The sequence below is a fragment of the Pezoporus wallicus genome, unplaced genomic scaffold (genome assembly GCF_028554395.1).
Source record: "Pezoporus wallicus isolate ANWC-B61680 ecotype Strahan unplaced genomic scaffold, APGP_CSIRO_Pwel_v1 contig_8166, whole genome shotgun sequence".
Taxonomy (NCBI): Eukaryota; Metazoa; Chordata; class Aves; order Psittaciformes; family Psittacidae; genus Pezoporus; species Pezoporus wallicus.
This window is the reverse complement of record NW_026638114.1, coordinates 2,331,887-2,344,234: the sequence shown is the minus strand read 5'-3', so window position 1 is coordinate 2,344,234 and position 12,348 is coordinate 2,331,887. Positions and strand designations below refer to the sequence as shown.

At 43.1% G+C, this 12,348-nt stretch overlaps 1 protein-coding gene across 4 annotated transcripts in view; it reads left to right on the top strand.

The window, feature by feature from the left end:
- Positions 1–12,348, top strand: part of ADAMTS2 (ADAM metallopeptidase with thrombospondin type 1 motif 2) — a 173,702-nt gene that overhangs the window by 153,310 nt on the left and 8,044 nt on the right. For all 4 annotated transcript variants that reach the window (XM_057409507.1, XM_057409508.1, XM_057409509.1 and 1 more), the window contains 8 exons: positions 899–1,074; positions 4,123–4,256; positions 5,061–5,184; positions 5,823–5,903; positions 7,322–7,485; positions 8,654–8,813; positions 9,356–9,488; positions 11,744–11,951. In XM_057409507.1, the coding sequence (XP_057265490.1) occupies positions 899–1,074; positions 4,123–4,256; positions 5,061–5,184; positions 5,823–5,903; positions 7,322–7,485; positions 8,654–8,813; positions 9,356–9,488; positions 11,744–11,951 (1,180 nt within the window). The remainder of the gene's footprint in view (positions 1–898; positions 1,075–4,122; positions 4,257–5,060; positions 5,185–5,822; positions 5,904–7,321; positions 7,486–8,653; positions 8,814–9,355; positions 9,489–11,743; positions 11,952–12,348) is intronic.

Genomic DNA, 12,348 nt, shown 5'->3' with positions numbered 1-12,348 from the left:
TAACTTTGATATGGCTCACCTAGGTAATGTAGAATGACTTAATTCCAGTAACACTGGAAGTATATTTAATAAAGATTGGTATGTACAAGTGATACGAAATGTATCATCATTGCTATTTATTGCCATATCATAAAATGGGAAGCTCCTGAGAGCAAGACCTGAAGCAATTGTCAGAATTAAATGCTTTTGCCAGACACAGTATTTTTGACATTGACTGTCTCAGTTTGTGCTGATAAAATGATTGAACTTGACTGGTGTTACAAATTGTCTTATCACTGATTAAAGCAAAATAAATCGAGTTTTATGAAGCTGCATTTTCTGATGGAAATGGTTCTTTTAAAAAATGTACCCATTCTCTTTGCAGCCTTTATTACATTGGCAACATGAAAGTGACCTTTACAGTTGTCGGCACAGTTTTAGTTGTAAAAATCTATTTTCATGTTGGAAAAACCTAATGGGCTATTGAAAATGTTTTCTGTGTTTCCTGGAAGAGGGTGCAAACCCAGCTACCACTCCTGAGCTCTTGTGTTGCCAGACCCAATAGTGATACTCATCTGCCTGAGGGATGCAGCACTGAGCTGGGCTGTGTCTGGATTTGCTGCTGGTTTAGGGGTGAATGTGAATGAGTTGCTTCATCTGCTCATGCTTTCCTTTCCTGGGCTGCACCAAGAAAATGGCTTTTCATACCTTTATCAAGTGGTTTAAGGCTGTAGTTGCAGAAGGTTGTGACAGCAGGTTTTTAAAGGAAATAAATATTTTCCATATCAGAAATACAAAGCTGGCTTCATCAAGTGCCTACTGATATTACTAGAAATTAAATTGCTCCTCAGATGGTTTTATAGATGTTTGATTCATGCATTAATGGTGAAACTAACCATGGGTTTCTCTCCCTCCACAGTCCTGCCAATGGAGGCCGTACATGTGTGGGGCCAAGCTATGAGTTCCAGCTGTGCAACACTCAGGACTGTCCTAAGGACTTGGAAGATTTCAGAGAGGAGCAGTGCCGGCAGTGGGATCCTTACTTCGAGTACCAGAACACGAAACACCACTGGCTCCCCTACGAACATGTCGATGGTGAGCGGTCCCTTTTCCTATGGAAAGTAAAATCAGTTGCAAATAGGAATAAAAATTATACGAGGAGAGGTAAAACATATACAAATTATACAAGGAGAGATAAGCACCCCTCCTGTGAAGACATGCTGAGAGAGTTGGACTTGTTCAGCCTGGAGAAGAGAAGGCTTGTTCCAAAGAGGGGCTTTCTATGAGTGTAGCGACAAGACAAGGGGGAATGGCTTTAAACTGATAGAGGGGAGATTCAGCTGCAGTTTGCAATAAGCTTTAAGAATATTCTGAGAAAAGTATCAGGTTTGTTCTTACATCTTCCTGCAAGCGCTTCTGGCGCTGCTGGAGGGAGGTGTTGGGTTAGATAGGTGCTGGGTCTGAGCCAGCATGGTCAGGGTGATGTTCTGGTATCTCAGCAGAGGTTGCCTCTTAGAACAAAAACGTTCCTTTTCCTGTCAATGTCCCTGCTTACCTGCCAATGAAGGTGCACCTGGTTGATTTGGGTCATGAAGGCAACATGTTATGTTGAAAACACTCTGAGAAGATGGTTCTCAACTCATTCCGTGATCAGTATGGGTGCTCGCTGGTTTTAAACCTGGTCAATTTGTTTGAATGATGAGTCCTTCAGGGCACGACTGGCCTGGCAAGAAGCAGGTACTGGGCACCCGATCTATCCTCAGCCAAGCACCCATCCTGGGAGGGGAAGGGTCACTTTGGGTGAATCACTTTGCATTCCAGTGAGAGGATACTCAGCCAGAAGTTAATAGCAAATTCCTTGTAATTAATTTGCCTGACTTTGTTTCCAAGCAGTTCTCAGGGTCCCCTCATTCTTTTCATGCCATCTTGTGCAATCTGGGATTTTCAGAGGCACAGAGACAGCCTCATGGCTTAATTTAATGAAACAGCTTTGCTGGCACAGGGAGAGGGGATGAACGCTGCGTGGCCTGAGGGACCTTTGCTTCTGCTTTAGCCTTTGGAGCAGTCTGCTGCAAAGACCACTGAAACGAATCAGATGTTTTTCTGTTAAATTCAATGGCTTCTGGGTCAGAAGCCAGCTCACTGATGTCTGAGCACTGATCACTGGGCACTGCTGGTTTCCCATATAACTTTGGTGCAGCCACCTTTAGAGTTACATTTACCTGTGCAGGGTTATTAGAGGGAACAGCTTTTGTGTGAAACCATGGCCAGAGGGTGGCTTATGCTTGAACTCTAATGTATTTTAAATTCCCTTTTGTAAAGATAAGGCTTATCAGCGACATACTTTGTGCAGATAATGCAGTCATGGCTCAAAAGTGACATAAATCCATACACTTCACACGCAGCTCAGCTGGACGTGTCTGGCACATTGTGTATGTGATGGGGACAGAGAGGAGCATCTTATCCCATGGCCAGAGAAATACTGCTGAGCTGGGGACACCCCAGTGTGTGCTTAAGCCAGGCTGTGCATGGCCAGTCTCCCACTCCAAGCTGCCTATGCACCCTGTCTACCAGTCCCTGCTGGGCTCACATACCCTGTGCCATGCATCTGCCAGGGCAGTGTACAGTGACATTGGCTGTTAGCTCCCAGCCTCAATTGAATGAGATGGAAACACATGGGGAGCAGGGAACAGCCAGCCACACTGTCACACGCATGTTCTTGCACCTCTACTGTGCCCAACACCATGAATGGAAAGAAGATGATTCTTTGCAATTAACAGCAATTTAACAGCATTTGCACATTTACTGTTCCCATAGAACAGTGGGAAGAGAACCCTCACTAAAATAAAGCCCTTGCGCAGTTGCTGGCACCCCGTCAGACCTCCTGATGATTTAATCATGCACAGTGAATGTATGGCATGCCTGGGGTGGGTGTGGGTACATACCCAGGGGTGGGTGTGTGCATATCTATGTCTTGTGCAGAGTTTAATGTTTCTAATATATTGAAATGCATCAGATCTGGGGTTATTATTGTCTTAATAGGCTCCTATTAATAATCTGCACCAAAAAAAGTGAAGTGCCTGTTCTAATAGTCTAGAGCCTACATTTTTAACGTGACATTTCTGCATCGTTTGGGAGCCATAACAAAGGTCTCTGATGTACCAATACCCAGTGGCCATGAGGACATCAACAGCAATAACAAGGACTTTATGAAAAGAGGGCAGGGACCATGGGACTGTACAGGGCAACGGGCCTGTGAAGACCTATTTTAATTGAACTGCTATAATGGGAAGGTTGTTATTGTTTTAAATGTTGGGGAAAGTGTCCCAGCCAGCAGAACCTTTATGTATTTTGTCTAACAGAAAGCTTATCTGCTCTTCACTGCCAAGGAAGGCATAGCGAATCCTATTATGAGGCTCAGGACAGCAAAAGGGATGTGTAAAATGAAATAGACTGGCGGAATACAACTTTATTCAGCCACTGACTAGTCATTTCAGCTTTATTTTTTGTAAGGAGAAAGAGGTACACTTCTCTGGCTGTTTGTGAAGGTGTTAGCAGTAAAAAAGGTGTTTTTTTTCTGAATCTCTTTGACATCTCATCTTGTTTAACGATTTAAACTATCATAAATACAAGTCCAACGATGAGGGAGAATTAACTTCATGTTTAGGAGGAAACAGTACAGCACAGCTGTCTCTGAAGACATTTTGGAGGGCAGATTCACTCCGTGTCAAACAGCTGCTTTGAATGGTAAAATGATTTGTGCTTTCTTCAGACTTCAGTGCAGTGCAGGCAAAACTGATGCAGAAACTTTCATCTCTCATGGGTAGTCATGCAGCAGACTGCAGAAACCTTTGCCAGATTGCATCATTCAGCAGAGGATTAAATACAGGTCTCCCCCCATCAATGTAAATGATTTGTTATTTTTGAGATTGTCTCCTAATCATGAAATATGGATGCTTAATGATTCAGCAGCTTCCAAATGATCACATAGCCTTTGAACGGGGATAAGCATCGATGATTTATGGGGTACCATGTTACGTTCTGTGATGTATGCAAGGAAGAGGAGAAACACTATTGAAAGTGCCGTTCACAAAGTCAGCAACTAAACTAAACACACGCAATTTGGGTCATTTTATTTTTCAGCTAAGGAAAGGTGCCACCTGTATTGTGAATCAAAGGAAACGGGGGATGTGGTGTATATGAAAAGGATGGTGCACGATGGGACCCGCTGCTCGTACAAGGACGCTTACAGCATCTGTGTGCGGGGAGACTGCTTGGTAAGCTCCTGGTGGCTTCTTTCAGAGCTTATGTGCTATGAAAACAATTAAAATGGTAGCTTGCGTGTTTCTCTCCAAGAATGACTATTCAATTAAGTATAAAAACACCTCGGGCAATCAGGACATTTCATTAGGATTATTGTCACAATATTATGCGTGATATTCACAGTTGCCATCACATTGCATGTGACTCAATTCCAACAGCGCCTACCTACACAAGTAATATTTAATGCAGTGTTTGAAGATGAGCTATTATGATTAGCATTCACCGAAAGCTTTTCCTGCTGAGGTTTAGTGGGGGCGGCATGTACAATGAAACAGGAACATGCAGCAGCTTTCAAGGAATGCGGTGTTAAAATGCAGCTGATATGCATTCTCTGTACTTGATCGTGCTATTTTTAGAAAATCAATGACCATTCCTCTAATCTGGGACCTGCTGCAGGTCCTCTTTCAATGGAATTAGAGGCTCTGACTTAGCAATGCACTGGTGGAGGTGCTTATCCTTGTATGGACGCCTTGATTCTCCTGGTGTCTGCTTTAAGATAAGCTGAGGCTTAAGAGCTTTTCCTTAACCGTGCTGCTTTCCTTCAGTAAGAGGCCCACTGTGAAGCATAATATAATCACCTGATTGACAGCTATTATAGGAACTGGAGGTATTAAAATCTGTTTAGATGTTGTTCTTCCAGGAAAATGCTACAATTTGTATGTCTTTGCTGAAGCAGAAGTCTGGGGTTGATATCTGAAGGCTCATTTGAATCATAGCATGGATAAATGAGAATGACTGGTTTTCTTTTTTGTGCACAGAAAGTTGGGTGTGACAGGGTCATAGGTTCCACGAAGCAGGAAGATAAGTGTGGTGTTTGTGGAGGAGATAATTCCCACTGCAAAGTGGTGAAAGGAACATTTTCAAGAATACCAAAGAAACAAGGTCAGTGCGTTCAGTGTGTTTTGTCCTGGGGAATTCAGGGTGTTCGTGTTTGAACTCTACTGTTTCATGGAAAGTACCAGAGCAGTCACAAATTGTTTACAGCATCCCTAATTCCAGTCAATTCTCTGGACTTGCCTTTGAGATGCCTCTGGAATTTGAGAACAAGACTTTTGTCCAGTAGTCAGTTAAATCTACTGATACCAAGACCTGTGCATGCATAGAGGAAGGCTTCATTGCTGCTTGTTGGAAAACCATGGGCTTATTTGTGCTGCTGCTGTCACTCGGCTGATCTGTCTGAGTCACTGGAGTGCTGCAATAATATGTCATCATCCCTCACTGTCAGACAGGAGCTGGCATAGTCTCTCTGTGAGTGCATATGGCACTCGAAGCCCATTCTAGTCTGAAGCAAAGTCTATTGATGACACTTAAGACATCTTTCTGCTGACCCAAAACCCTTTGTCCCTATTATATTCTATCACCTGGCATAGAAATAGGGATGAGAATGATGCTGCATTAGATTCAACTTGCTGTAATACACCCTGCTTTTGAAAAACAAGATTTATTTAAAAACCTAAGACAGGTTCCTACTGTTTGAGGCAAACTAACCAGTTTCTGTCTTTTCAAATACTACAATAAAGGGCACATTAAGATGTTTGAAATTCCTGTTGGTGCAAGACATTTACTTATACAGGAAACAGACGCCACCAGTCATAATCTCGGTAAGTATGCAACAAGTAGGAAAATTTTCAGTCAGAATATCTTTTTCCTGCTGTTTATTTTTGTCTCTGGAGCCTGACAACGTGTTTATGCATTTGTTTACCCATTATCTTCCCACACCACATACCTCCTTTAAGTATGTTAAATTAGGAAACTTGTTTGGCAATTCGATTTCCCTGTGCTGAATTCCCCAGTGTCCTAGCATGAAGATCACTGCTTTGGCATGTGCATGTGTGAAAGCTGCTGGAAGAGGAGCTGAATTACATTATGAGGTGCAATGTGTTGTCTTCATGTGCATTTTGTAATGCACTTCCCATCCTCGGTCATTTCCCAGCTACATCCAAATCCATTTCAGATCTGCCCCATTGCTAACAGTATTGACGCGAGGCTGCCCGATCAATCCAGCAACTTATAAAGTAATTGAAATCTTTTCCTCGCCATGCCCTGTAATCAATGGGAAGCAGTGGCTATTATTAATTGGAAGTAGATTCACAGTGAATGGCTTAATTGTGTCTTGGGTCATCCCAACTTGCTTCCCTTGCTGCTCAGTGCAGCCTGACCTATGGATGAGGAGAGTGATCTCGCACTGATTCAGACAAGGTTCTTCTTTAGGTGTGAGGCAAGTGATGCACAGGGGACACAAACAGCTTGTTCTCTGTCTAGGCCAGTGCTGAGGGTGCAGGATGCTCAGGTAGCTGCTAGAGACAGAGGGGAGTTAAAATCTGGTGTTAAATAACAAACAGTCCCTGCTGCTTCTAACGAGGAGAGCAAATTGTCCATCTCAGAAAACCAAGAGTCTTAATACAAAGGTGGCTGAAGTCTCTCCAGGTGAAGGATGGGGCATTGATGGCAGCTGAACCAGAGGGATTAGGTGCTGTGTGCAATAGGCAGGGGCCTGCTTTAAGCAGGGCAGTGTTGGTGTCAGAGCCAGTTCTGAGCAAGAGAATCAATGCAATTTCTAGCATCTCTCTCTTGCTGTGGGGACCTGCTGGGGGTTAGCCCAGTAGCCTTTCTCTCATGGAGCAGTAACAGCCCCCCAAGCTGCCTTACAGCATGTGAGAGAGCTGAGTAGCCATGGGACCCCCACCAGGTCTCAAATTGGCTCAGATTTAGCTGGTGGATTTAGAAGTTGTTAGCTGGGAGCAGGCAGGGGGATGCATGCAGTGCAATTGTCCTGGCCTCATTTCGCTGGCAAGGCAGGCTATGAGAAAGATAAAAAAGGGCGATTGATGTTTCCGGAGCTGAGCAGGAAAGCACTGGCAGCTGAGTGAAACACCCGAAAAAGTCTTTCCAAACCGGTGAAGGAACAGAGGGAAAGGACACGCTGGCTTTGTCTGCTTCATCCCCTGGGACAAGAGCCCAACAGAACTTGAGATGAGAAGCGAGTCTCTCGCGTTCACTTTTCTTATGTTGTTCCTAGCAATTAAAAATCGTGAAACAGGGAAGTTCATTCTCAGCGAAGAGAACTACGTGCCGGACTCTAAAGTATTTATTGACATGGGTGTGGAGTGGGAATATCGGAATGATGATGATAGAGAAACCGTGCAGACCATGGGGCCGCTGCGCAATGGAATAGTCATTCTGGTAAGCCAAATGGAAACCATCTTCCGTGGAAGTGTCAGGGTTACAGAGCCATAATGTGCTATAATGTGTTTTAGATTCCTCTTGTGAGCTACAAGAACACATCTGCTTTAATTCTAAGACAATAGTAAGATGTATTTTAATTCCTTTCTCCTAATTCATTGCTCTGTACAAGAGTTTTTCTAACTAGAGGTTATGTGTTGAGCAGCCAGCTCTCATCATTATTTCCTGCGGATGGCTTAGCAAATGGGCACTGTGTGAAGGCTCTCTCGGTTACTTACCATATCTGACTCATGAGCAGTAAATAAAAAAGGGTCAAAATGGTTCACATCAGGTGGTTCCACAAGCTCCTCCTCCTGTCTGTGATTTGAAAAGGTAACCTGCAAAGGCAGATGCAGGGTTCTTGTGCTCCCAGGCTCACTTTGTGAGGACACAGCCAGTTCTGCTGTTCCCAAACCCACCCGACTATACCCTTTCTTCACTGCAAACCAGCAAAAGATAGACTACAATGAATAGGGGTAGTTTGGTTCAAGAAGCAGCTGTAATGTGTTGATCTACAGCAGCTGAATATCAAAGGAGGAATAAATATTACGTTTTCAAAGGACCAATGTTTTGCACTTTATTCACGTTGGGTTCTGTTTTCTTGCATTTGTCTTTAGTGCAGTGTGATAGTAAAAACTCTAAGTAGTTTATATTTCTGTCAGGATTAAGTAACACGCTTCACAGAATTCCCAGGATTATCATAAGAACATTCATGTTTTATCAGAAATATAAGCAATTTTCTTCACTACTTTCAGTTATCTGTGCACTCGAATTTGCCTTGTCTTTCAGTGGAACTACCCATTATCATTTTAGTACAACATTTCCTTCCGTTATGAAGGGATATGGAAAAAATTTAGTATCGTGAAGTCAGTCCAGTGCTGGCAAGAGAAATCAGTCTAAATCAACAACAGTCTGTCTTAATATGCACTTTAGAAACTGTGTGTCATAAGGATAGAGATACTTTATTATAGGGAGGAAAAAAAATGTGTTGAGTGCAGCTAAAAGGTTTAAATCCCTCTGGGGATGTTTTTCTATCTGAGCCATGATGATTGCTATTTCATGTCATCTCACATAGCTTCTGATATGAGTCTTTCATATCACTTTTCCCTACGTTTGTTTTGCTTACTAGGTGATTCCTCATGGTAGTGCCAAGATCTCTTTGACTTACAAGTACATGATCCATGAAGATTCCTTGAATGTAGATAATAATAATGTTTTGGAAGAGGATTCAGTGTCATATGAATGGGCTTTGAAGAAATGGTCCCAGTGTTCAAGACCTTGCGGAGGAGGTAAAAACAAAACCCCAGGGTGCTCAAAATTGATTAAGTGAAAAGGGATCGATGACACTTAAGACATTTTTCTTCTGACCCATTTTAATTCTGATTAAGAGAAAGAATGAACACTACGTGTGGAATTCACTGCCACAAGACATTAGGGGAGACCAGGACTATGGGTTTTATTTAAGTTAAGAAATAGAGAAATAAATAATGAATGGAGTTAAGGATCTGACTGAAATGGGTTTGCAGGCAGATGTGGGGTGCCTCATTCCTGATTTATGTTTGTGAGACTGAAATACTGTACAAATGTGCAAGATTTGGATGAGGGTCTCCAAGCTGCCAGGGTGCCAGACCTCAAGGGGCCACGGGGCAGAACAATTCTGGGGGCTAAATCTGCATGAATAAGTGTTCATTCATTGCAATGTACAGTTCCTTTGGTAGAGTGTTCACCTGTAGTTCCAACTGCAACCTTTGATGGTGCTTGTGCAGTTTGTTTGAAACCCGAGTCCTGTGTAAGATGTGCCAGTACTGAAAATAAGAGTGTCTTTCCTCAGGCTACCAGTTCACGAAGTACGGCTGCCGGAGGAAGACAGACCACAAGATGGTCCATCGGAGTTACTGCGAGCTGATCCAGAAGCCGAAGCCCATTCGCAGGGTGTGCAACCTCCAGGAGTGCTCCCAGCCCATGTAAGCATCACTGCCCACCAGCACTGCTTGGTGGCAGCTGCAGCAGGCTCTGTACCCAGGTGGCACTTGTCCCCTGAAAGAAGGTGACTTTAGCTTCCTCTCCATGCATCATTGCTGAGACATAGAACTGTGAGCATGTGATGCTGGGTCCTGCTTGTAGAAGTGCTATTTCTGGGACTGCTGGTTCCTATTACTGCTGAAATAAGTTGGATTAGAAAATAAGTGCTGTCTTGATCCAGACTTTTGTGTTCAGGCCATCTTGAGGTAATAAAAAATAGACATAAATTCAATTTATACCAGTTGATTTTACACAGTGTGAATTAACCATGTAAGGACAAATTTACAGAGTGCTACATAAGAAAACAGTTGTCATACAGGCTCTCAGATCCAAATCCTCCTAAAGTTCACAGCATATTTCTGGACATTTGAACACAGGAAAAAGTATTTGACCCGATAGATTTCTCCAACTACTCTTGAACAGCTTGGAAAGCCTGGTACACCTTCACCTTTGCTAGACATAGTCAAGTGTTACAAATACTTTAATTCACATTTTGACTGGCAGCAGGCTACTTCTGCCACATGTAGGACTCGCATATTCCTTGTGTTGCTACTGCAACAAGAAAGGAGTATGTTGATCCCAGCATTTACCTCTGGGGACCAAGTCTGGATTCTGGGAAGCACAGCAAATAAGTAGAACATACCACGCAATATTTCCTAACTTCCTTTCAAAAAAAAGATAGAAAACTCCAGAAACTGTGCCCCATAAACTCAGCATGGGTCATGGTTTAACGTTTATTTATTGGAAAACTGAAGTAATCGCCTAACTGTACCTCAGGCTCTCTGGAAAGGACTCTATTCTTCTTTCAGCTGTAAATATAATTGGACCCAGGTACCACAAAGACTCAATAGGATCCTAAATTGTACTTGGATTCTCGAATGTTTTAGTCACTTCTGTTTCCATAGAACGGTATTGGAGCATTTCACACGTGTATGTAGGAGAGGCCGTTATTTAAGAGATTTTATGATGCTCTGTGACACCCACTACACTAATATGCTGGTTCTTCAGTTCTGGGAAAAAGCTGTCTTTGTCTCTGAAATCACCTTAGGATTCATGGCATTGTGCTCTGCTGTGCTTGTCTTCCTCCACAGCTGTGTACTTTCAATAGGCTACAAAGAGAAAGTTGGGTGAAATTGCCACTTCTTGTTTAACTCGAGCATTTAGGGCATTGCCTGCTGCCCATGCTCGCTCTTGGCTATTTCTAAACCCAGGTTTTTTATGAGTACTTTAGGACAATTGCTTCAAACGTGGGATATTTCTTCAGACTTTATATTTTTCTGTTAAGTTTATCCCATGAATACAGTTTTTATTGGACAATATTTCCTCCTTAGATATCTCTGCATTCTGTAAATATTTATGGACTGCTGTATATCTCCATTACTTGATTATAACCAACCTTTCAGTAGTCTACTTAAATTTCCTCTAGCCCTGTCTGTCCTTGTTGCTTACTGTTGTAGCTGTAATCCTTGAGCCAGTTGGGATGATCGGTTTTCAACTATGCCACATCACAAACCATAGGTTGCATTTTACAGCGGCCCAACTGAGTTCCACGTTATGAATTCGGACCTTCTGATTTTCAGTGTAGTGTTGCCTTCCCCTAAACCCTTGGTCACCCCGAGCTCAGCACACAGAGCACTGATGGTGCAGTCGGGTTTGCCAGTGCTTCAGCAGATGGTGTCTGGCATGGCCAGGGATGTGCTCCATGGAGTATCCAGATATTGGCCAGGCTGGAGCTGCATTTCTAACCCAGCTGGTTTGGATTCACTCCTGTGGAAACCAGCTGTAGGGATGACTTATGCTTGCTACATTATGAGACAAGGCACAGCTCTTGTGCCAAGACCTGGGAAGCTCAGCAGCTTTTGACATAAAAACTACTGTATTTTTATGTGCAGTCTTGGAAGGACGAGCTTAAAAATCAAAGCAAATGAAGCAAAGAATAATGCTTATCTCGGAGATAACAGGAAAGAGTCATGTTAAAGGTCTGGGTCTTACTACTGTTTTTTCAGGGACATGATAAAATAACCCTCATCATGACTGCTTACGGTTTTTCATACATCTTCTTCTTTTTCCGTATCAGAACTAGTATTAGCATTTATTAAACCTGTATTTAAGTGTTACTGTTCAACAGACAGTTTGAACTCACCTGATTTAGAAGAGAGATAATTTTACTCAACTTATTTTCTGTTCACCAACCCAGATGGGTTACAGGAGAATGGGAGCCTTGCAGCAAAAGCTGTGGGAAAACAGGGTATCAAGTACGATCTGTCCGATGCATCCAACCCCTACATGATAATACAAATCGATCCGTTCATACCAAGTACTGCAACAACAACCGTCCAGAGGGCAGGAGGCCTTGCAACCGGGAGCTTTGCCCAGCGCAGTGGAGAATTGGAGCCTGGTCACAGGTCAGTCCCTTTCTGGAGGTCTCAAGCCAGTCCCTTTCTGAAGGTCTCAAGCAACTGATTTCTTATAATGCAGGGGATAAATGCTTGGCATTTGTTCTGGGCTTTCCATTCAAATGCATTGACACAATAAACTACACAGAGGGTGTATTACTTTCCTTGCTAGTAATGCCACAGAAAGTGAGTTAGATGGAGAGATGGTAGTAGTGAAACGGCTGGTGAAGCCATCCTGCAGTGATGCTGGATGATCCAGACCCTGTGAGCCATCCATACAAGATGCCAGCATCAGGAAAGCTGACTTCTACCTGTTCTTTATTCTGCCCATAATCATTTACCTGTTGGCACTAATTTCTAATCCATTGTTTCCCAAGGGTGGCTAGGGTCTAACTGGTGCTTGTCC